This window comes from Symphalangus syndactylus, chromosome 12, assembly GCF_028878055.3.
Source record: "Symphalangus syndactylus isolate Jambi chromosome 12, NHGRI_mSymSyn1-v2.1_pri, whole genome shotgun sequence".
Taxonomy (NCBI): Eukaryota; Metazoa; Chordata; class Mammalia; order Primates; family Hylobatidae; genus Symphalangus; species Symphalangus syndactylus.
In genome coordinates this window covers 48,055,650-48,078,086 of record NC_072441.2, presented here as the reverse complement: position 1 = coordinate 48,078,086, position 22,437 = coordinate 48,055,650, and the positions used below count along the sequence as shown (strand labels likewise).

At 34.6% G+C, this 22,437-nt stretch overlaps 1 protein-coding gene across 4 annotated transcripts in view; it reads right to left on the bottom strand.

Annotated features, from left to right (window-relative positions):
* Window positions 1–22,437, bottom strand: part of ABCD3 (ATP binding cassette subfamily D member 3) — a 98,556-nt gene that overhangs the window by 30,962 nt on the left and 45,157 nt on the right. For all 4 annotated transcript variants that reach the window (XM_063624327.1, XM_063624328.1, XM_063624330.1 and 1 more), the window contains exons 3-9: window positions 17,861–17,959; window positions 14,749–14,837; window positions 8,897–8,966; window positions 7,486–7,583; window positions 6,990–7,113; window positions 2,900–2,956; window positions 626–768 (exon numbers count right to left, since the gene is read on the bottom strand). In XM_063624327.1, coding sequence (XP_063480397.1) covers window positions 626–768; window positions 2,900–2,956; window positions 6,990–7,113; window positions 7,486–7,583; window positions 8,897–8,966; window positions 14,749–14,837; window positions 17,861–17,959 — 680 coding nt within the window. The remainder of the gene's footprint in view (window positions 1–625; window positions 769–2,899; window positions 2,957–6,989; window positions 7,114–7,485; window positions 7,584–8,896; window positions 8,967–14,748; window positions 14,838–17,860; window positions 17,960–22,437) is intronic.

Genomic DNA, 22,437 nt, shown 5'->3' with positions numbered 1-22,437 from the left:
TCCATATAAAAAACTGAGCTGGAAGCTTTATATATATTATCAAATTTAATCCTCATTGCAACCCTATATTATCTACCTATTATAAACAAAAGTGAAACTATGAATAATTCGCTAAAATCAAATACATGCAACTGATAAGTGGAAGAGGTAGATTTTGAAGCTAGTATGGCTGGCTCCAAAGTCCACACTTTTTCTTCCTATCTTACATTTAAAAAACGCTAGAAAATAGGTAGAGGCACATGCAGTAACAGTGAATCATTGAGCATTATCAACAGTCAAAATAAAAATATTTGTGGAAAAACTGAGACAAAATTTTCTTGGAACAGGTATTGTACGTTGAAATTTGAATTGTAAACTGATTATGTCTAAAGTAAATTAACAGAAAATTCATCAACAGAAGGTATGAACAGGTGAATCAGGAATACTACATGGTTAATAAGAAAAAGAGTTCAAAATATTCATGATTACTACTTTATAAAACTAGTCTCTTTCATAATGTATATTTTCAACACAATATGTGCATTATTACAGTAACAGTGTCACTAGACTTTTTGGAGTCAATTTAAATGACATCAATATCCATAGAAATGAATTTTTAGCAAGGCTTTAATGCATTTGTCTTTACCTGTTTGTGATGAGCCGAGAATTAACATATCTATATTCTCCTTCATATTTTTGCTCAGTTATTGTCATCTTACCAATGGGTCTTCTAAGTCGAGTTAGGAATAGCCCAGAAACAACTAAGTAGGCCATCATGCTCGCTGGGCCCTATTATTATCGGGAGAGAAAGATACACAAAGTTCTGGGATATAATAATAAATTCACTTAGATACAAACATGTACAATTTTTATAATTAACCTCAATGACTGAAAGAAATTGCCCTACTGGGTAATTTTTTCCCTTTGTTTTTTCTGAAAAAGTACACAGTAGCCTCTACACTTTTACTACTCATGGGCTTTTCCTCTTACCACTGTAGCTTATCCCTCAGCTCTCCTACATTTTGCTCACCTAAAAACTCCTAATTGCAGTTCTCACTTTTTCTATGTTATCTAACACTCTCCTGTTGGAACTGTTCTTGAGAATCTCTTAAGATTCCACAATAATTCTTAGACCTCTTTTTCTTGCCTTCTCTTTTAATGTTAATATTCCCTCAAACTCCTTCCTTAGTTCTCTTCTCATCTCAAATTTATACCTCTAGTCCTATCACTCTTATGAACCCAAGAAATAAATACTACACATCTTTACCTTAATACTGTGCAGAGGCCTCAAGTTCAGCTCCCCCTGAACCAACTCTGTCTTTCCCTGCACGTACATCTTGCTTCCAGCTGCTGTACTATGTATTAATAACTTTGTAGGTGACCTCATCACCCATTGACCATACCAAGAGAAAGAGAAAGGTATGCTTGAAGCATCCCTTTCCAAGTTCATCATAGGCACTTCCCTCATTCCCCTATATACCCTATACTCTGCCATACTAAAATAAATGTTTCCTGAACAGTTTCCATTCAGTGAGGTTGTTCTTATGTTTGGCAAGCGTGACATAATCTAATGGATGTCTACTTACCTCCCCAAAGCAGCTCAGATATCACCTCCAGTTCTTCCTGGCACTAAATACTTTATTGAAACTTCTATTACTAAACTTTATCATACTGCATTATAATTGTTTGACTATCTACCTGTTTTACCACATTGTAATTCCTCTTCAGCAGGAACTGCGTCTTACTTATCTTTTTATTCCTACTATCTAGCACAATATATGTGCTAGTATGTATTCAAGATTTAAAAAAGTAAATCTGATCAATTCAATGCATTTCAACAACTACTACAAATGTGGACCAAAAAGATAACTAAAACAGTTTCTGCCTTTAAGAAATACAGAATCAGGTAACAGGTAGACATAGAGACATATTTAAGTATCACAAAAATGTAGTTAAGTACCATAAAAATATGACTGCAAGGAGACAAGAAGGACTTGGCCTATTCACTTGCTTATAGTAAAACAAAATATAAGAATGATAAAACCTGGATCACAGGATAGCAAAGAATTAGGAAGATAAACAAAAATTTGAAAAACAAAACAAAGCAAAACCAAAACCCTGCTTTCCCAGTGTTTTGGAAAGCAACAAAAAACAGTATGGAAATAATTTATTAATCAACTGAAATGCACATACACACACACACATATATAAAACAACCATACTATTATATGGCTGTGTTATAAATATATAACAATAACATTACATATTAAATGACTAAAGTTACATTTCAATAAGATAACTCAAAGAAAACTTAAAAGTGATTCTTGCCATCACAAATATCAGAGACTTGGATAATAAGGCTCATGGGATAGCCAACCATTTACATTATAAAATATTCTTGGAACTGTTACACCCACTCTAAATGTATCATTATTTTAACATTAGAATTTCATATTAAAATGGATGTCTCCATATCTCTTTTTAGACATTACTTTGAAACAATAAGTACAAGTATATTCATGGCTTAAATACTTCTGTTTTATTATTATTTTTTAAAGAAGCGGGTCTCGCTTTTTGTCCAGGCTTGTCTCGAACTCCTGGATTCAAGCGATCCTCCCATCTCAGCCTCCCAAAGTGCTGGGATTACAAGTGTGAGCCACCACGCCTGGCCAGTACATTTGTCTGGTTTTTAATGCCACAAAAATTTTTCCAAGTACCTAATTTAAGGAAAATTAAAAAGAAAAATTAGTACTTCTAAAATCTTGAGTGAAGTATTATTTTATAACCAGACTTTGTTAGGTAAATCATGTGAAACTACATTCTTTGAGATCTACAAAAATTCTAACAGGCCATCAAGCTATTCACAATATGTATTTCAAATATTATATCAATTTAAAAGGTGAAATAAAAGCAGACTCACCTGAGCTCCAATTGCACTCGTTAACTTAAAGATATACAAAACTATGTCTAAAAATGGCTGTAAAATAAATATTAGAATACAAAGAATTAAAACTAAAGCACTAGAATGATAGCTAATACAACACGTTAACTACAAAATGTTATTAAACATTTAATACATAATTATTAACATGTAGAGTTCCCACTATGTATAATGTACTGTGATAGTAAGTAGATCAAAGAATACATGAAAGATAACAGTTTTCCTCTCAAGAAACTTAAAATGGGAACAGCTTACACAATGTCTACTGACCATCAAGTAGGAAAAACATTTATCACTTTTCATCAACTAAGATACCTCTACTGTGATAATTAACCACTAGTAACTCAGTAATGTGTCAATATAATATAAAGACACTGAATAAAATGACCTGAGATGTAACCCCAAATCTGCTACCAGTTTGTTTCTACATATCTTCACCTGTAAAGTGAGGAGCTTTTCCTGCTTTTGAGACAGGGTCTGGCTCTGTCACCCAGGCTGGAGATCTTGGCTCACTGCAGCCTCTGGAGTAGCTGGGAGTACGGGCGCACATTACCATGCCTGGGTAATTTTTGTATTTTTTGTAGATGGGGTTTCACCATGTTGCCCAGGATAGTCTTGAACTCCTGAGCTCAAGCAATCTGCCCACCTTGGCCTCCCGAAGTATTGTGATTACAGGGATGAGCCACTATGCCCGGCCAACAGCCAGCACTTTCTAATCCACATTATTGCTAGGATAGATGGCTTGGTTTGTTAACTGGCTTGTTTCAACATTTACCTTTCCCTTTCCTTTTTTTTTTTTTGCCTTATAAATTATCAAGAAGCTAGAGATACTTATAAAATTCAACAACTGTTAAAACTTATGACAAAAATAATGACTCATAACTTAAGTTGGAGGTCAATTAGATGTTTAAAACATCTGACTTACACACTGGTGCACAGCCCCACTACAATTAATTAATTTAATATTCTTCTGTATTCCAGATGTGACAAAACCTGAGACTTGCTCAAGTGCCAAGATTTAAAGAATACATAATAATGTCTATAAAGTTACATGGAAAGTTGTATATATACACCCCCTATTCCCACCATGCATGCATGCATACACACACACACACACACACAGAGAGAGAGAGAGAGAGAGGGAGAGACAGAGAAAGAGAGAGAGAGAACAAACTTTCAAATGTGGTAATGGGAACAGAAAAGAAAGCTTAATTACTGAACTATTTGTAGTTGTCAGAGTTCCTGAGTTTGGGATCAGTTAGCAAAGGCTTCTGGAGAGCTAAATAAATAACAAAGTTGGGCTGGAAGTGAAAAGCACTGGGCCTGGGCATGAGGAGAGCAGCTCTTATGGATATATATCTCTAAGAATTGCCTTCCCTCCATCCACATGGTTGAAGCAAGAACATTCCTATTCTTACAATGTGACCCAGTCCTTTTTATAGTTTTGGTTTTCTTTTGTCTCAAGACTGTATATCTAGGTCAACTGTGACCAGAGGCAAAGATACTATCATTGGTCCAGTATGAGACAAGCTCCTACCCAACACCAAGGGAAATCACATGAGTTAGAGTGGGAACTGAAGCATCTCAGATGAAGAGGGGAGGGGATGCTGGGCAGACTGTTTTATACGTGCCTACTACATATCATAGTCAATGCAAGAGGTAACGGCAAAGAAGAGGGTTTAATAAGAAGACTACAGCAAAAGCTGTAAGGGTGGTGAGATAACATGACTAAGATAAGAACTGGAGAAATCAGTGAGAAGAAGGAAAACTGATTAAGGCCTATCACAGTCAGGAGCTTTGGCAATATTCTGAGGAGAATGGGAAAAACAGTAATTAGAAAACTAAAATATACTTGCATCTTGTGAAATTTTTTGACTACTATTTACTAATGATTTATTAGAATTAAAGATACTAAAGCAGAGAAATGGGCAGAAAGGAAGTCCTAGTCTAGTGTTGTAAGTGTGGAGTTAGAAACATAAATCGACAGTCAATCTCTAACAATGGCCGGACGCACACAGGTCAAAAGATGAGAATTCAAATTTCTGTTGTTTTAATGGAATCAACCTGCAAAATTCTTAGAAAATCCTTATAAGACACTAAATTATCAGTTCTTTGCCAAAGTACCTCACAAAAATAATAGAAAAAATTAAAATAATTAAAACTATTACAACAACTCTAATTTTCTTATAAAAGCATTAAATATTTACATGCTGCTGTTCTGTCCATAAAATCTATTCTATATAAATTTGCTTAGATTCAAAATTCAACAAATTAAACAAATAATCTTTTAAAAAGGAAAGAAACGCCCTTTGTCAGATGAGTAGGTTGCAAAAATTTTCTCCCATTCTGTAGGTTGCCTGTTCACTCTGATGGTAGTTTCTTTTGCTGTGCAGAAGCTCTTTAGTTTAATTAGATCCCATTTGTCTGTTTTGGCTTTTGTTGTCATTGCTTTTGGTGTTTTAGACATGAAGTCCTTGCCCACACCTATGTCCTCAATGGTACTGCCTAGGTTTTCTTGTAGGATTTTAATGGTTTTAGGTCTAACATTTAAGTCTTTAATCCATCTTGAATTAATTTTTGTATAAGGTGTAAGGAAGGGATCCAGTTTCAGCTCTCTACATATGGCTAGCCAGTTTTCCCAGCACCATTTATTAAATAGGGAATCCTTTCCCCATTTCTTGTTTTTGTCAGGTTTGTCAAAGATCAGATAGTTGTAGATATGCAGCATCATTTCTGAGGGCTCTGTTCTGTTCCATTGATCTATGTCTCTGTTGTGGTACCAGTACCATGCTGTTTTGGTTACTGTAGCCTTGTAGTATAGTTTGAAGTCAGGTAGCGTGATGCCTCCAGCTTTGTTCTTTTGGCTTAGGATTGACTTGGCGATGGGGGCTCTTTTTTGGTTCCATATGAACTTCAAAGTAGTTTTTTCCAATTCTGTGAAGAAAGTCATTGGTAGCTTGATGGGGATGGCATTGAATCTATAAATTACCTTGGGCAGTATGGCCATTTTCACGATATTGATTCTTCCAACCCATGAGCATGGAATGTTCCTCCATTTGTTTGTATCCTCTTTTATTTCATTAAGCAGTGGTTTGTAGTTCTCCTTGAAGAGGTCCTTCACATCCCTACTCATCTGACAAAGGGCTAATATCCAGAATCTACAATGAACTCAAACAAATTTACAAGAAAAAAACAAACAACCCCATCAAAACGTGGGCAAAGGACATGAACAGACACTTCTCAAAAGAAGACATTTATGCAGCCAAAAAACACATGAAGAAATGCTCATCATCACTGGCCATCAGAGAAATGCAAATCAAAACCACAGTGAGATACCATCTCACACCAGTTAGAATGGCCATCATTAAAAAAATCAGGAAACAACAGGTGCTGGAGAGGATGTGGAGAAATAGGAACACTTTTACACTGTTGGTGGGACTGTAAACTAGTTCAACCATTGTGGAAGTCAGTGTGGCGATTCCTCAGGGATCTAGAACTAGAAATACCATTTGACCCAGCCATCCCATTACTGGGTATATACCCAAAGGACTATAAATCATGCTGCTATAAAGACACATGCACACGTATGTTTATTGCGGCACTATTCACAATAGCAAAGAGTTGGAACCAACCCAAATGTCCAACAACGATAGACTGGATTAAGAAAATGTGGCACATATACACCATGGAATACTACGCAGCCATAAAAAATGGTGAGTTCACGTCCTTTGTAGGGACATGGATGAAACTGGAAAACATCATTCTCAGTAAACCATCACAAGGACAAAAAACCAAACACCGCATGTTCTCACTCATAGGTGGGAATTGAACAATGAGAACTCATGGACACAGGAAGGGGAACATCACACTCTGGGGACTGTTGTGGGGTTGGGGGAGGGGGGAGGGACAGCATTAGGAGATACACCTAATGCTAAATGACGAGTTAATGGGTGCAGCAAATCAACATGGCACATGGATACATATGTAACAAACCTGCACATTGTGCACATGTACCCTAAAACCTAAAGTATAATAATAAAAAAAAAAAAAAAAAAGGAGAGAAACTTACCTTACTAAGATTTGAATACAGATCGACTACACTGTTACAAAATTTTTCTACATCTTGTGTAAGCAGCTGGTCTGGATTAGCTATTCTGTTGTCCAGATTTCCCATTTTATAATATGTGAAAGCTCTAAAATAGCAAGAAGAAAAGTGATTTTAAAACAAGTGACTTTAAAGATAAAACAACAACAAAAAAATCGTATTACACCACCTAGCTCAAATACATAGAAACAAAAAAGTTTGGAGCCAGAAGGGATCCTATTGATTGCCCTAACTGATTTTAGAGAGGAGGACACAAGTCCAGAAAATGATGACTTGTCAATTAATGGAAGAGCCAGGACTAGATTCCAAATAACTGAGAGGTTGTTCCCAACATGCTTCTGTACCTAAGAGCAGTTTTCTTAGAAAACATACAATAAATAAGAAAAACTGCTATATTGATCAGCTTCATAAACACTCTTCTATTTAAATATTTTTAATATAAAAATAGGTTATCACTTACTGAAGATACTCCTCATAGAGGTATTTAGTGAGCCTTACTCGGAAGCACAGTTTAAGCTCATTTAACCCATACTTCAAGAAGTTATTAACCAGAGAGATCTAAAACAAACAAACAAATATTATTGGTTTTGCTTTTCATTTCTGCTTACTAAACTATAATTTATTTCTCTATTATTTCCTGTGTCCCAAATCCTATAATTTTTATAATTGAGTCCAAATTTATATAATTCAGTTCTGTTTTACTTTACTGCATTTAGCTAAACCAAATGTACCTGGTTTGAATTATTCTATGTTAAACTTTACATGGAATATGTTAATACAACTAATTATGCAACATATCTTGCCATTTTTTTTGGTAAATGGGCAAAAAGTCAAATATATCCCCTTTCTAGCCAATGTAAAGACTTGCTTTTAGGAGTTCAGACATTTATATTTTCTGTTTCCTACTATCAGCGCCACAACCCTAGACAATGGAATTCTATATACACTATATTTGCATTTGTTAAAAAAAAAAAAACACTACAGGTTTTACACCAACTAATGCTATTTTCCAGATTATTTCTAGAGCCATCTTTACTAACATTTTCCATCGTTACATTACAAATTTTCTCAAGTGGTCTTTGCTGAATCTTACTCTTTGATATCTATGTTGCTTATTCCAATTATTTATTTTAAAAAGTCTAAAAGCTATGTAGCCCCAACTTCCAGCTTTATTAAACAAGAATTTCTGGCAATTTCAACGTAACTGGATTTTACAACCAAGCTTCTCATTTCTACCCACAAATTTAGAACATTAAATTCTTATAATGCCAAGAAAATTAAAATGAGAACCAAACTAAGAAAATCACTTATATTTTAGACTAAACAATTTATCTGTAAAAAATTCAGACCATAAATTCCAATTTAACTTAAAGTAAATTAGTAGTTCAAGTTACTGTAATAGTTTATGACCTAAAGTAACCAGGATGATTTGCATTCCCCCCTCTAAATCCCCCCAACTCCCCAAGTTGCCCCCTGCCCACACCCATTTTGCAATGACTGGAATCATTTCTGGTTGTTAGAACTAGGAGAAGGTTGCTACTGCTATCTAATGGTCATTGATGATGCTAAACACTGAAGAAAACCTGGACTGAAGGTTAAAAAAAAAAAAAATGCCAAAAAACCCCTCACCCACATACATATGTATATGAATATATATACACATTATAAATGAAATTAAACCAAACATAATCCCTTTTTTCTCTAGTATGAAGGTTTACATTGAAAATTATATTATAAATTACAAAACTAAACTGAAAATAGGAACTTAGTATCATGAGTCTTTAAAGAATTTAATAAGTAAAACCCTTAAAGATTTTAATAAGATGCAAATTTCTCCTGTGTTAAAAAGATTTTTAATGAATTAAACTTACAAGAGGCATGGCAGCGATGAAGTTGAGTAAGTATCTCTTGAAATCTTTCCTGCTACGACCAATGATACCACTGCAAACCACCACATGCAATGCATTAGTTGCAAAAGAAGCAAAATCTAACACTAGGAAAACTTCTGTAAAGCTCTAAAATTACTCTTGGAAACTTCTGTTAAATCAAAACCATTAATAAAAAAGATGCTAAGAACTACTTTTTTGCAAAAACATGTTTGCAACTTTAAAATGTCATCATTTTGAACTTGCTGGGATCTCATCCTGCAAATGGCAAAATTAAACAGAATAACTAATTATTTCTTAGTAAAAATGGCTGCTTTAAAAAAAGGCTTAAGTGGCTACAAAAGAAATTTAGTTAGCAAAACAATGAACAACTTTATAGCCCCAGGAATGGGTTATTATGAATAAACAAAGTACCATTTGTTTGTTTTAAAATATTTTAACAATCTGATTCTCATTTGTGTGAACTAATGGCAGGCAGACAGACTAATGGGGATCAGCAAAGGGTCAAGAGTAAATATTTTAGGCTTTATGCACCCTAAAGGCTCTGCTGCAACTACTTAATTCTGCCACCGTAAAACAAAAGCAGCCAAGAAGAAGTGTGGCTGTATTCTAATAAAACTTTACCAAAACAGATGGCAGGTAGTGAGATTTGACCTGTGGGTCCTAGTTTGCCAACACTGGGACTAACGCACAGATCAGAGCCCAGAATGGATCTATAGAAGCTTCATGTTCCTCAACACACTTCAGCTAGACTACCTCCTCTTTTGCCTATTGTTAATCTGTTTTACGTATTTTGCTGCTTTTAAAATATACATTAAAAAATTCTAAAAAGGGTTCTAAAACTTTATTAGAAATTTGAACAAAGCATTATTACGTAATTAAAGGATCTTTGACTAAGATATGTCTATGACCTAATACAAAGATAGTATGTATTTGATCACAGAACTCTTACTTCAAATAATACTTAGTAATGTTCCCAAATTTCATAAGATATATTTATATAAAACACGTGAGAAACACTGGACTAATTGGTTTAAACCTAGCTGCCCACACGCATACACAAATTACTAGTATATGACTAGAGAAATAATTTCCTTTCTGTGAGGGAGTAGATAAACAAATTCGGGAAACCCTAGGTTAAACAAAGCTAACAAATGTCTTTACCAAAGACCTTCTCAAAGCTTTTAATGTATAGTATGTGCATTTTAACTCTCTGAGAGGGGTTTGTAGCATGAAGCATTTCCTCTATCATAGCCAAGATTCCACAGAGCATACTTTGGGAAATGTTACTTTAGACTGATTAAAAGAAATTAATACTCCAATTTTTATGTAGCCCCTAAAAAGTAAAACAGTTAAAAAAAAAAACGGCTAACTACAAGAAAGTTAAATAGAACCACACAAAAATGTTGTTTAGAGCAATAAGAATATTAGAGACATTAAGCAATCAAGACAGTACAAAAGGTTCAGAGAATTTATGTTAAAATTGTTTGAACCAAACCTTACTTAAAACCAAAGTGCTTTAGTGCTGCCCAAGCTGTGAAACACACAAGAACATGCCATCATTCAGCAACGGTTTACCATTGGAGTAGCAGCTATAAATTTAAAAAATGGTTTCTTGAATAAAGCCTTATTTCTGCTTATTATTCCACTGCAAAAAAAACATAATTAACAAAAAAACAATTTTACAATAGCCCTAATCACTACAACTTCCAAATGTTTAAGAATCTTTATAAAAGAGAGTTTGGTAATGTTTAAATTCTGCTCGTAGCCAAACGGGTGAAAATAAAGTATATTTTTATGATTAGATAAAGCAGCAACAAGGTATGAAGAATTTTCCTCCATGTCATGGAATTAGTATAGTTTCTACCTTAAAGAGGGTGTCTTTCCTATTAAGATTTGCCCATACTCCAAAGTCATTAGTCACCATCAACAAATAAGCTTAAAATATGCAAAGGATACTAAAATGAAGTACATTAAGGACCATAATAAGTCTCTTAGAGGCTCTCTTTAGCAGAAATACATGAATCTGGACTTATTTTAGAAAAGGCAAAAAGAGAAAATAAATAAATCAATTTGCACTGTAGCTTAAATACTGAGATGGAGATATATGTTAACTTTTCAAATAAAATTATCCTGTATGAATGTACAATATTTTAAAACTTTTTTTGAGATAAGGTCCAAATATTAAAGAATTTCATACACAGCAGAGGCTCAAAACTATTTAGGAGAAAGTTAACAACTTTAAAATGAGTGTTTTACAATTGGTGAATGTGGGTTAAGAATATAAGGAAGTTCCTTATGCTAATCTTTTTGTTCGTTTGTTTGTTTTTGAGACAGGATATCCCTAAGGTTAAGTGATCCTTCTGCTCAGCCTCCCGTGTAATTGGGACTGTAGGCACGTGCCACCACAGCCAGCTAACTTTCTTATTTTTTGTAAAGACGAAGTCTCACTGTGTTGCCCAGGCTGGTCTTGAACTCTTGGCCTCAAGTGATCCTCTTGACTCAGCTTCCCAAAGTGTTGGGATTACAGGCATGAGCCACCACAGCCAGCCCCTTATTCTATTTTTACAACTTTTCTGTAAGTGTAAAGTATACCAAAATAATGGTTTAAAAAAATGGTTCAGAAACTCATACAAAAAATGAAAAACAATTTTTTAAAATTTCACAATTAAATTTTAAAACTGAGTACTACACACACGTGCACATGATTAGGGTCCCCCTACAAACACCCTTCAAGGGAGACCAATTAACAAGCTCTCAACTCCAGCTTCTAGTAAGTGTTTAAGGCACTTACTTTTAAATATGAATTCACAGCCAAGAGTCACAGAACGCTTGAGGGAAGCCTCTAATGTGAATGACAACAGAAGAACAAACAAAAAACGCAGGGAGCTAAAAACACATTAAAAACTTAAATAGCTTCAGAGGTGAAAAAATATTGCATACTTAAAAGAATGATTGCTATAAAAATGAACATCCATATAAAAGATAACTCTTGGAAATAAAATTATAATAAATAAAAATTCACTGGATAATAAAGTTTAAGAAATTTCCTAGAAAATAAAATAAAATGGCAGAGATAAAAATAGAAGAGAAATTATAAGATAATCAGATCATCAGTCCAGAGGCTCCAACACTCAGCTAATAAGAATTCCAGAAAAAATGGAGAGGAATAATTTCTTTTTAAACACAAGAAAATTTCTCAAATGAAGAATAAGTTTCTAGATGGAAAAAGAGTTCACCTACTGCCCAGCACAATGAACAACAACAAAAATTCATACCAATGTTCAGTGAAATTTTCATACATCCAGTAACACAACATCAACAATTTTTTAAAAAAGACTGAGGGGGAGATTGAGGGAGGAACAAATCTCCAGCTACAGATGAGCAATCGGAATGGCAAGAGGCCTCAATACCCACCCTGGAGCTGCACAACAGAATCTACTAGATGCTTCAAAAAGGTTTGATTAATTGAATCAGAATCTCTACTGGTGGGGCCCAGACATTCGTAGTTCTTAAAATTCTCCAGATGATTCCAATCATTCTGCAGCCAAGGTTGAGACCCAGAACAGAGTGATGTTCTCAAAATTCTGAAGAAAAGTGAATTCCAATTTGGAATGCACAAACATAGCTAAATTATCAATCAAGTATGAGACTAGAAGAAAGACATTTTCAGATCCACAAGGTCTCAAAAATTTATCTCCCTTCACCCTTACTCAGAAAAAGAGTGCATCTGCCAAAATGAGAAAGTAAACTGAGGAAGACAAAAAGAAAAAATCCAGAAACAGGTTATTTAATTCAGGATACAAAAATGAAAGAAATTCCCAAAATAATGATAAAAGCAAGTTCAAACACGATTGCTATTTGGTGGGCCTAAAATGCAACCAATCCTGATTAAAGCAAGAAGACCCGGCACTTTGGGAGGCCGAGGCGGGCAGACCACAAGGTCAGGAGATCGAGACCATCCAGGCTAACACTGTGAAACCCTGTCTCTACTAAAAACACAAAAAATTAGCCAGGCGTGGTGGTGGGCACCTGTAGTCCCAGCTATTCAGGAGACTGAGGCAGGAGAATGGCATGAACCCAGGAGACGGAGGTTGCAGTGAGCTGAGATCACGCCACTGCACTCCAGCCTGGGCAACAGAGCAAAACTCCAACTCAAAAACAAACAAAAACAAACAAACAAAAAAAACACAAGAACACTGGAAACTACAAAACATATAGGGCGGGCGTGGAAACAGAAAGATGAAGTTGATAGATTAGTTGGTGTCTGACCATATTACAATACTGAGAAGATTTCGCAGTATTGTCAAAAAGCTCAAACTGAATTAGGGGGAAGTAAGTTTAAAAAAAAAACAAACTAATGTGCACAAATAACTGCCAATTTGTAAACACCAGGAAAAACAAAAAGTTGTATGGAAAAGCAACTAACAAAGTATGCCATGTGGCTCAGCTGTAAGCAATAGTCAAAATCATGTAAACAATAAATTGTGATTTAACCAAAAATTATATAATTTTTATTATATGTATAAAACATTGAGAAGATGAGCATGGAGGGAGTGTAAAAGGGCTAATTCTCACCTTCCAAAGTAGGAAATGAACATTTACAATCTTGAAACTGAGAAATCTATAAACAGTAATACAAGTATGCAATATTGAAACACAGACACAAAATAAGAGATGAAACAAAAAGAACAGAAAAAAAGACTGGCTCCAGGTAATAACAGTTATGAGTGAGAGGAGCCAAGGAATTGATGTGTTTGGTCATTAAGTCCTGCAGGACATTTGACATTAAGCAATGTTCACGTATTACTTTTAAAGCTACATTCATATATTACTTTGATTAAAATTAAAAAGCACAGGACTGACCACAGGTTTCAGGGAGACTTGGGTGGAATGTGAGGGCCTACATAATTTACCCTTATTCAGAAGTATGTACTTCAAGGGCTTTAATCCTGTACATACAAGATTTTTTTACTGTCCTAGAGAAATGAGTCAGAGAGCATGGTCATAAAGCATTCTTCCTCTTCCTACAAATCTTTAAGAAGCAGATCAATACTCTAAGAGAAAAAAACCTTTATTCCAAAATGTTGGGGCATTTAACAATTTTAAGTACTGTCATTGAAAAAGTTATTTTAGATTAAATACTTTAAGGAATTTTCTGACAAAATATTGCATATCAGGAAATAAAATTCCTAGCAATGTTTACTCTGACATTCAAATTGGTATTATGAAAAATAAATTCTTTATTAACAGATAAATGGTAAATTGTTATAACCCAAGATATCCCAACTGACATTTTTTATGTTTTTACATTCAAAATTAGCAATTGCAGCGATTAATAATATGTAGAAAGACTATAATGAAAAAATATAAAAAGCACTAACACCAGATGCAGAAAGAAATGTCTAAGAATTGTTTTCTCTTCTAATAAGCATGCTCAATGTGATTCTTTAAAATGCTTTGAAATTTTCCTCCAAATTATCTCATTAATTTCAAAAATCCAACTTGGTGGCTTTTTAGAATTCCCATTACAGCACTTATTATACTGCATTTTAATTTTCTGTCTACCTGTCTCTAACTCTTGATAAACTGTCAGCTCAGCAAGGCTTGGTAGAGTTTCTCCTAGTTGCTGGCATATAGACCCCTATCACAGTATAGCACATTGCCTGGCACATGGGAAACACTAAGTATTTTTTAAGTAAATGAACAAATACATAATTTGACTTGGGTTATCTTTTACCTAATTTAGAATCTATTTATTGCTTATAAAGATAATGCATAAATATGAGACAAATTAGCATTTCATACATATAGGAGGAAGGTGATTGAAATAGTACCTTTCAATTAGTGTCCCATTTTGAATCATCCAAACATCACAATATGTTCGAGACACCAGCATAACAGCAATAAGTACCAAGTAACCTGTCTAAAATAAACCAGGTATAGTAAATTAAATAAATGCATTTTAGAAAGTTCAAAGAAATATTACCTTGGTAACAATTTTTGGTTTCCAAATCAAAAGCTTTATGTAAGTTTCAATACAGTTGGCTGACATTTTTTCTATAAGCAATTTTAAATGTTTAAAGGGAACTCAACAATATTATATAAATGAAAAAGGCCTCCTAGATTCATTTAATCTTTCTCATTCAAAATTCAAAAGTGAATCCTAGCAGGTCAAAGGACTTGCCTTCATATACCTAGTCAAGGACAGAAGCTAGGAATATAACTTAGATTACCTGGATCACAGTGTATTGTTGATTTTCTTATATTTTTAACATATAACATTAACAAAGAAAAATGACAGTAACTGCAAATATACAGTTAAAAAACTAACCAAAATTGAAGACTAAAATTTTGCCTAGGTAGAATAAATTTGGTTTAATTTGTTAGAAAAATTTATAATAGTGTCCATGCCCTCATAGGGCTTTCAATTTAGTTATGAAGGGAAGAGTTACGCATAAAAAGTAGCAGATAAATTTAGGCAAACATATTTGTATCATTTCATGTCCTAAGCTGTGGGATGGGAAGGTTTGGGGTAGCAAAAGATAGTTATGGCATTAGAAATACGATAAATAGTAAAACAAAAAAGAGAATGAGGATTAAAGGTAAAAAAGATGAAGGATTTAATGGGGGGAAAAGGGATTAAAATCATATGAACTATGGTACTGTACTGAGTTTACACATATAAAATTCTTGCAAGCTTCTCAGTAGAACAAAAAGTGATGTTTAAAGAATATTACTTAAGCAATGCTGTGCAAGACAGATTACGAAGCAGGGAAAGTCAAGATGCTGGGTGACTGGCTGGGAATCAGTTATCTCTCTGTGAGATGAGAATCCTGCCACCCCAACCCCAAGTACACACATTTAAAGCTGATCTTAAATTTTCTAAATTGGAAGAAGACAGTGACTTAGAAGCTAAAGTAAGGGAAGAAGGCCTCTAGAGGGTGGGAGGCTGGCCAAATTAGCCCCTTCTACCTCCCTTACTAATTCCCAGGGACTCATCTAATGTCTCAAATTTGTTTTACATTCATTGAAACCCTGCAATAGTTAAAATGAACATCAAGCTGTTAACTGATTGGAAAGTAATATATGCATCTTTCCAGAGAAGCTTGTCTTTTAAATAAGGATTCTTCAAAGGCAGGACAATTAGTTATGCCTGAAGAGTCACTGGAAATATTCACAAAAAAGATAATAAGCATTAAGCAATTTTTAAAAACATATTCGTTTTTGTTGTGGGGACGTACAGGATGTTACAGACATGATGTTGTAAACAAATGAAAGGCTGAGGACATAGGGCCAGATCGTAAAACAATGATCTCCTAAGCAGATGATATTAAAAGGAAGGCCAAAGTCAGGTTGTGATTTACCCTATAAGAAAAACGAAGTCACATGTTTTGATTAGGATTTAAGAAAGAATACAAATTGGAAAAGGAAAAGAAGCAAAAAAGACCAATTAAGATATAATAATCCAGGTAAGATATAGTGAGAACAGTAGGAATGTAAAGGGAGAGAATAATTTATGAGAAACTTTAGGATACTTAGAAAGAACATTTATAATATAAGGGAAGGAGCAGATCTTAAAAGTTTGTGATCCCATTTTTAAATTAAAATATATGCTTGCACACAAGATGACTATATATCAAAATGAGTAAGAGGCTGATAGGTGCCAAAAGAATCTAGCTGCATTTTCTAATTTTCTTCAAGGAACATTTATTACCTCTGTCTAATTAGGAAAAAAACAAGTGCTATTACTTTTTTTAAAAAAGAATTTCTCAAGGGCAGAATCATCAGCACATGATGCCAAAGTGAGGGGAAGAGCAAATCCAGCATGATGAAGGAATGTACGTTGTCTTTGGGAACTGCAATGCTTTTGTAACAGTCAAATATAGGAAAAATTAGCAGATCCCAGTGACCAAAAACGGTGACAAGGGGAAGAGGAAGAGTTGAAGGTAATGATACTTCTAGTTACAGAATGAGAGAATGCTGAGGAAGATGGAGAATACAGCATTATTTTAATAATCATTAAAAATGTTTATCAAATAATGAAGATAATCCTGACAAAAAAGCAAAGGAACGAATTATAAAACTTCGTATAAGCAGCTCACTTCCTGAATGAAATACCTGATGAATCCAGATACCATTTTGCGTATCTTAAAAATATTTAATCAAATATATTCCACACTAATGTGACTTGTTAACATCTCAATGTAATAAAAAGGTTTGTCTTTTGAAATTTAATCTAGTGTTTACCGACAGTATTTAATTATAATAAAGCAACACCATTCAGGGTAGCTGTATGGCAGTACCCTAGTATTTCACATAAAATAAAATGAAATAATACTTCATAAACAAGAGAAAACTATTTAAAAACTGGCACTGAACAAGGGTTTTTGTATGACAGGTGATGATTTAAAGACAAAAATTTAGTAGTCTTCTTGACATACAGAGAAAACATTTGACCTATAGTATAACCAAAGTGTTATGATTTTACTGTTCTAATCTTACGTAACGTTGAAAGTTGAACACTTAATAATATAATTTGGGTATCTGTCTCCACCCAAATCTCATGTTGAAATGTAATCCCCAGTGTTGGAGGTGGAGCCTGGTGGGAGGTGTTTGGGTCATGGAGGCAGATCCCTCATGGCATGGTGCTGTCCTCCAGATAGTGAGTGAGTTCTCATGTATCTGGTTGTTTAAAAGTATGTGGCACCTCCTTGACCCTTTGCTCCCTCTCTAGCCATGTGAGACACTGGCTTCCCCCTTCACCTTCAGCTGTGATTGCCAGCTTCCTGAGGTCTCCCTGGAAGTGGAGGAGATGCTGCGCCATGCTTGTACAGCCTGCAGAACCAGGAGTCAATTAAATCTCTTTTCTTTATAAATTACCCAGCCTCAGGTATTTTATTAAAGAATGGCCCAATATACTTAAGATTATAATTTCATAAGACTTACCTCTTTACAAAATGTTCTAGGGACCATGATTTTCAGAATCTGTGTGAGCCTTGAGAAAAACACCTTGTCCACCACGGCTCGCTCCTTTTTCCCCTCTTTCTGCATTAAAAAAAAGAAGCCCTTTTAAGATAGCTGTAACAAATGTATCATAAAATTAAAGAACCATGTTTCATCTAAGTCAACATAAACAGCTATCAAGATAAGTACTGAATTTACAAAACACAGACTTGCATACTTACACTGCTCCTCATATTCAAACATGTTTTTGAGAAAATAATGTTTTCTAAAAACTGAATAAGGAAGTGAGTTCTGGAATCACATAATTATCTGGGTGAAGAAAACTGCAAGCAGAAGAAATAGCAACTGCAAAATACCAAGGTGAACACCTGCAACGTGCTTGAGGAAGAACAAAATGGCCAACCTAGCTGGAGCTGTGAGGAAGGTACCATCACAGAGGATGAGGTCAGAGAGACAGTTGAAAAAAAGGTCAAGGGCTTACTGAGTTTTTTTATTAGCCACTTCCTGATTAACACCACATTTAAAAAAAAAAAAATCCTGAACAGAATTTTGCCTGATATCAAATAGAGGAAACTTTTGGATTCCTAGATTTACCATTTAACATTTCCAATATACAGTCTGTCAATTCACTCTCTCTTCCTCATAAAATTCAAAGACAGACAAGGTTCTTTCACTTACGCAGCTCACATTCTAGCAGGAGAAACACAGACAAAAAATAAACCAATAAATACATTATTACAGATAGACTAGGCAGGGTCATGAGGGAAAAAAAAGAACAGTTCACATAGGATGATCTGAAAAGTCTCTTGACATTTAAGCTTAGACGTAAATAAAGAAAAGCCATGTGATTATTTAAAGTGGGTAGCAGCGGGGAGAGAGTGAAGCACAAGGAACACCGGGCACAAAAATACAGTGTTGGAAATAAAATAGGTGTGCACATTTCACAGCAAGATGGCAGTATTGCTGTAGCAAAGGGAACAAAAATGAGAGAAGTTTAAAAGGTAGGCAGGGCTTATAAAGGACAGAGCCTTGAAGCCACAGTAAAGATTGAGAGCTTACTGTGAGTGTAGAGGGATTTAAAAGAAAATAATCTTACCTCTCTCAAGAGTTTTTTCATTTTCACTTCCATGAAAATGGAAGTACTAAACCATTTGCAAAGATAAGGAAACACATGACGAGACTTACTACTCTTGGACTGTTTGGGAGAACAGACAGGGGAAACTTCTTGGAAAAGGCAAGACACTCCAGAAAAACCGCAATTCCCTGACTAACCCTTTCCCCAACTCCATAATCACAGCTCACTTATCTGGCTAACTACTGTTCTCCTGACAAACAAATACCTGTTTGTATTAGAAGAGTAACACTATTAGTTAGATATAATGTAAATGTGCTTTGATTAAATAAATATCTAACTTGATGAGCCTTAAGTGAACGGTTTGGGTACCGAATTAGAATAATAATAACTACCAACTATATGTCAGGCACTGTGCTAAGACTTTCTAGACATCATCCTAAGAAATAAGCACTGAGTGCAGTGTAGAACTGTAGGCCACAAAAGGAAGTCTGAAGGCACTGTGTTTATAGGGTTTGACTAGAAAGACTACAATAGGAGGAACTGGAAAAGAATCAGCCTACCCTGCAACTGCTGGAACAGAGACTCAGCATTTCAGGTCTTTCAGACAAAGTTGCAAACCTAATCCTACTGAGTTACAGGCTCAGTCTGCTTAATTCATACATGCTTGCATTCATTCATTCAACAAACAACTACTTGATCCAAACCCTATTCCAAATGATAAGGACACAATAGCAAACAAAACAGACAAAAAGCCCTACTCACAGTCCAGTTAGTTGAACTAGCCTATTCTCCTCAAGCTAAACCTTACACATTCAACCTAATCTGTTTGTATTTTCCCCAAACCCAGAAAACATAGGAAGAAAAGAGTAAAGAGAAGGTGATACATATTAACTACTTTTTTAAAAAAAGAAATTAAACTACTTGTTCTTCCTCCTATCACCATCACCACTCCCTCCTCACTTCACCTTGCCTTACCTGTAGGCAACACCCTTCTCTGTCCCTAGCTGGAACTTCAAGTGGCACAATCCTGAGGTGAAATGGACATCTGAGTTAAATAGAGGACCACCTGTTTCTAGCTACTCTAAAGAAATGATCTAGGACAAACAATGAGGAAGGTTAGAAAAGAAGAATTACAAGAGAGTAATGCTGAAACACTTTAAAATATTAGTTACTAACTGGTATAAAATTCCTCCTCATTTTCTTCTGTTCCTGTTGTCACTTTCCCTATCCTTAAACTGACTGAAACCTGATGGATTTTCATTACGTTTCAATCCGTGAAGGGAACTAACTACATTCTTCCAAATTATCATTGTTTTCTGCAAAGGACCACCTGGACTGGGAGGTTGGCTCAGAAGAGCTGAATTCAAAAAGATGTCAGGAAACTTGATCACAGCAAAACTCTACCTGAAACCAATCTAAATAAGAGTAACTATAGAGGCAGTACATAACATTACTAGCCTTTCCTAAGAATTCATTTTAAATTCACAATGAAATTTTCCCACTTCCAAACTTCCCCAGTAATTTTTTTAAATACAAAAAAAGACCACTTTCCCCACTTCTAAACTTCCCAATAATTTTTTTAAATACCAAAAAAAGACCACTGTGGTGTATAAGTTTAACATGAACATTATAGAAAAAGCAAACAAATCATTAAAAGCTATTTGAGAAGTCAAAGTAATAATGCAACAAAGGAAAAAAGAAAACCTAAAATTCAAAAGGTAACAAAGGTCAAAGTACAATGAGAAGTTCCTATTGACACGTCAATCACCTTAGGTGAGACTGACTGAAAAAGATGTTTGAAATATCAGTAAAATAAGAGGCCATGTAGTGCTGACAGAGTATAAGTATTCCTATACATTGTAGGGAAAAGTGAAAACTGGTACAACTATCATGTATCATTTATCAAAATGTAAAATAACCCAGTAAATTTACTCTCAGGAATTACCCTACAAATACACCTGCACATATACTTAGCCACACAAATAAAAACATCGTACTCTGTTTATAATACCATAAAATTAAAAACAACCTAAATGTACACCAATATTACATAAATCATAGCAAAATTTTTCAATGAAAACTCTATACAACTGTAAAAAAGAAAGCAGCTCGCATACATAGAAACAGAATATGAAAGAGCAGGTCTACAGCTTTAAACATGAAGTGATCTAAAAAATAGTATGCTGGTGTTCTCACTCATAGGTGGGAATTGAACAATGAGAACTCATGGATACAGGAAGGGGAACATCACACTCCGGGGACTGATGTGGGGCGGGGAGAGGGGGGAGGGACAGCATTAGGAGATATACCTAATGCTAAATGACGAGTTAATGGGTGCAGCAAAACAACATGGCACATGGATACATATGTAACAAACCTGCACATTGTGCACATGTACCCTAAAACCTAAAGTATAAAAAAAAAAATTATGTAAAATCCAAAAAAAAAAAAATAGTATGCTGGAAAAAATTAGAATGATACATGCAATTCATTTTACACATGAATTTATGAAACTTTTAAATATGTAAAGTAATTCTACCTATATTGTTTATGGATACACACACATACACACACATGCCAAAATACAAAAATATGCATGGGAATGCTAAATACTGAACCCAGCACAGTACTTATCTTTATACATTTTGAATTTCATTATATTGTTCTCTAAGTTTCTAATTAAATCCTTTTTTCCTCCTTAAAATTCATGTCTTATGAAAATTGCCTCTTCCCACCCTATCCCCATCACAAAGGACATAAAAAATTTCTATGAAAAAAATAGGTTAAATTGCTTTCCTCAAAAGTAACATATTCACTGTAGAAAAATCAGAAAATTCTGATGAGCAAAAATAAGAAAATTAAACCTACTGTCTTTGTTACATATCCTACTAGATTTCATTTTAGCACACGTGTGCACTTCCTATACATTTAACAAATGTGGTATCAGTGTGCATCTTGTGTCCTTTTTATTGCCAATCACTTAATATAACCTAAATTTATCTTTCTCACACTATGCAACCAGCAAATAAGTATATGCTAAAACAATATTGTACAGAAAAATAAGAAAAACAATGAGTAAAATGAATCTAGCTGTCCTAGAACTTGCAGATACCGATATGCAAATAAGAGATGTGACTAAGTTCAGATAACTAAGATTTGATTACTCAGATAGAACTTAGACATGAGAGATCGTGGAGCTGGAGATATGCCAGAGAAGTGGACATAAGCACATCTTATCACATTTTTCAAAGACTAGGAAGGAAATATTACAGAAACTAAAGAACGACAATCTTGATGTCAATCACCAGGATATTCAGAGAACAGACACTGACATGGAGGGTTAGGGAAGACTTAAGAGACACTAATCACTAGAAGCCAGCATGAGTTTACTAAAATTACGTCATGTTAAACTGTTCTAATTTTCTTATTTGTTAAGGACACCATAACTGGCATACTAGCTGATATGTAGAATGTAAGCTCCATG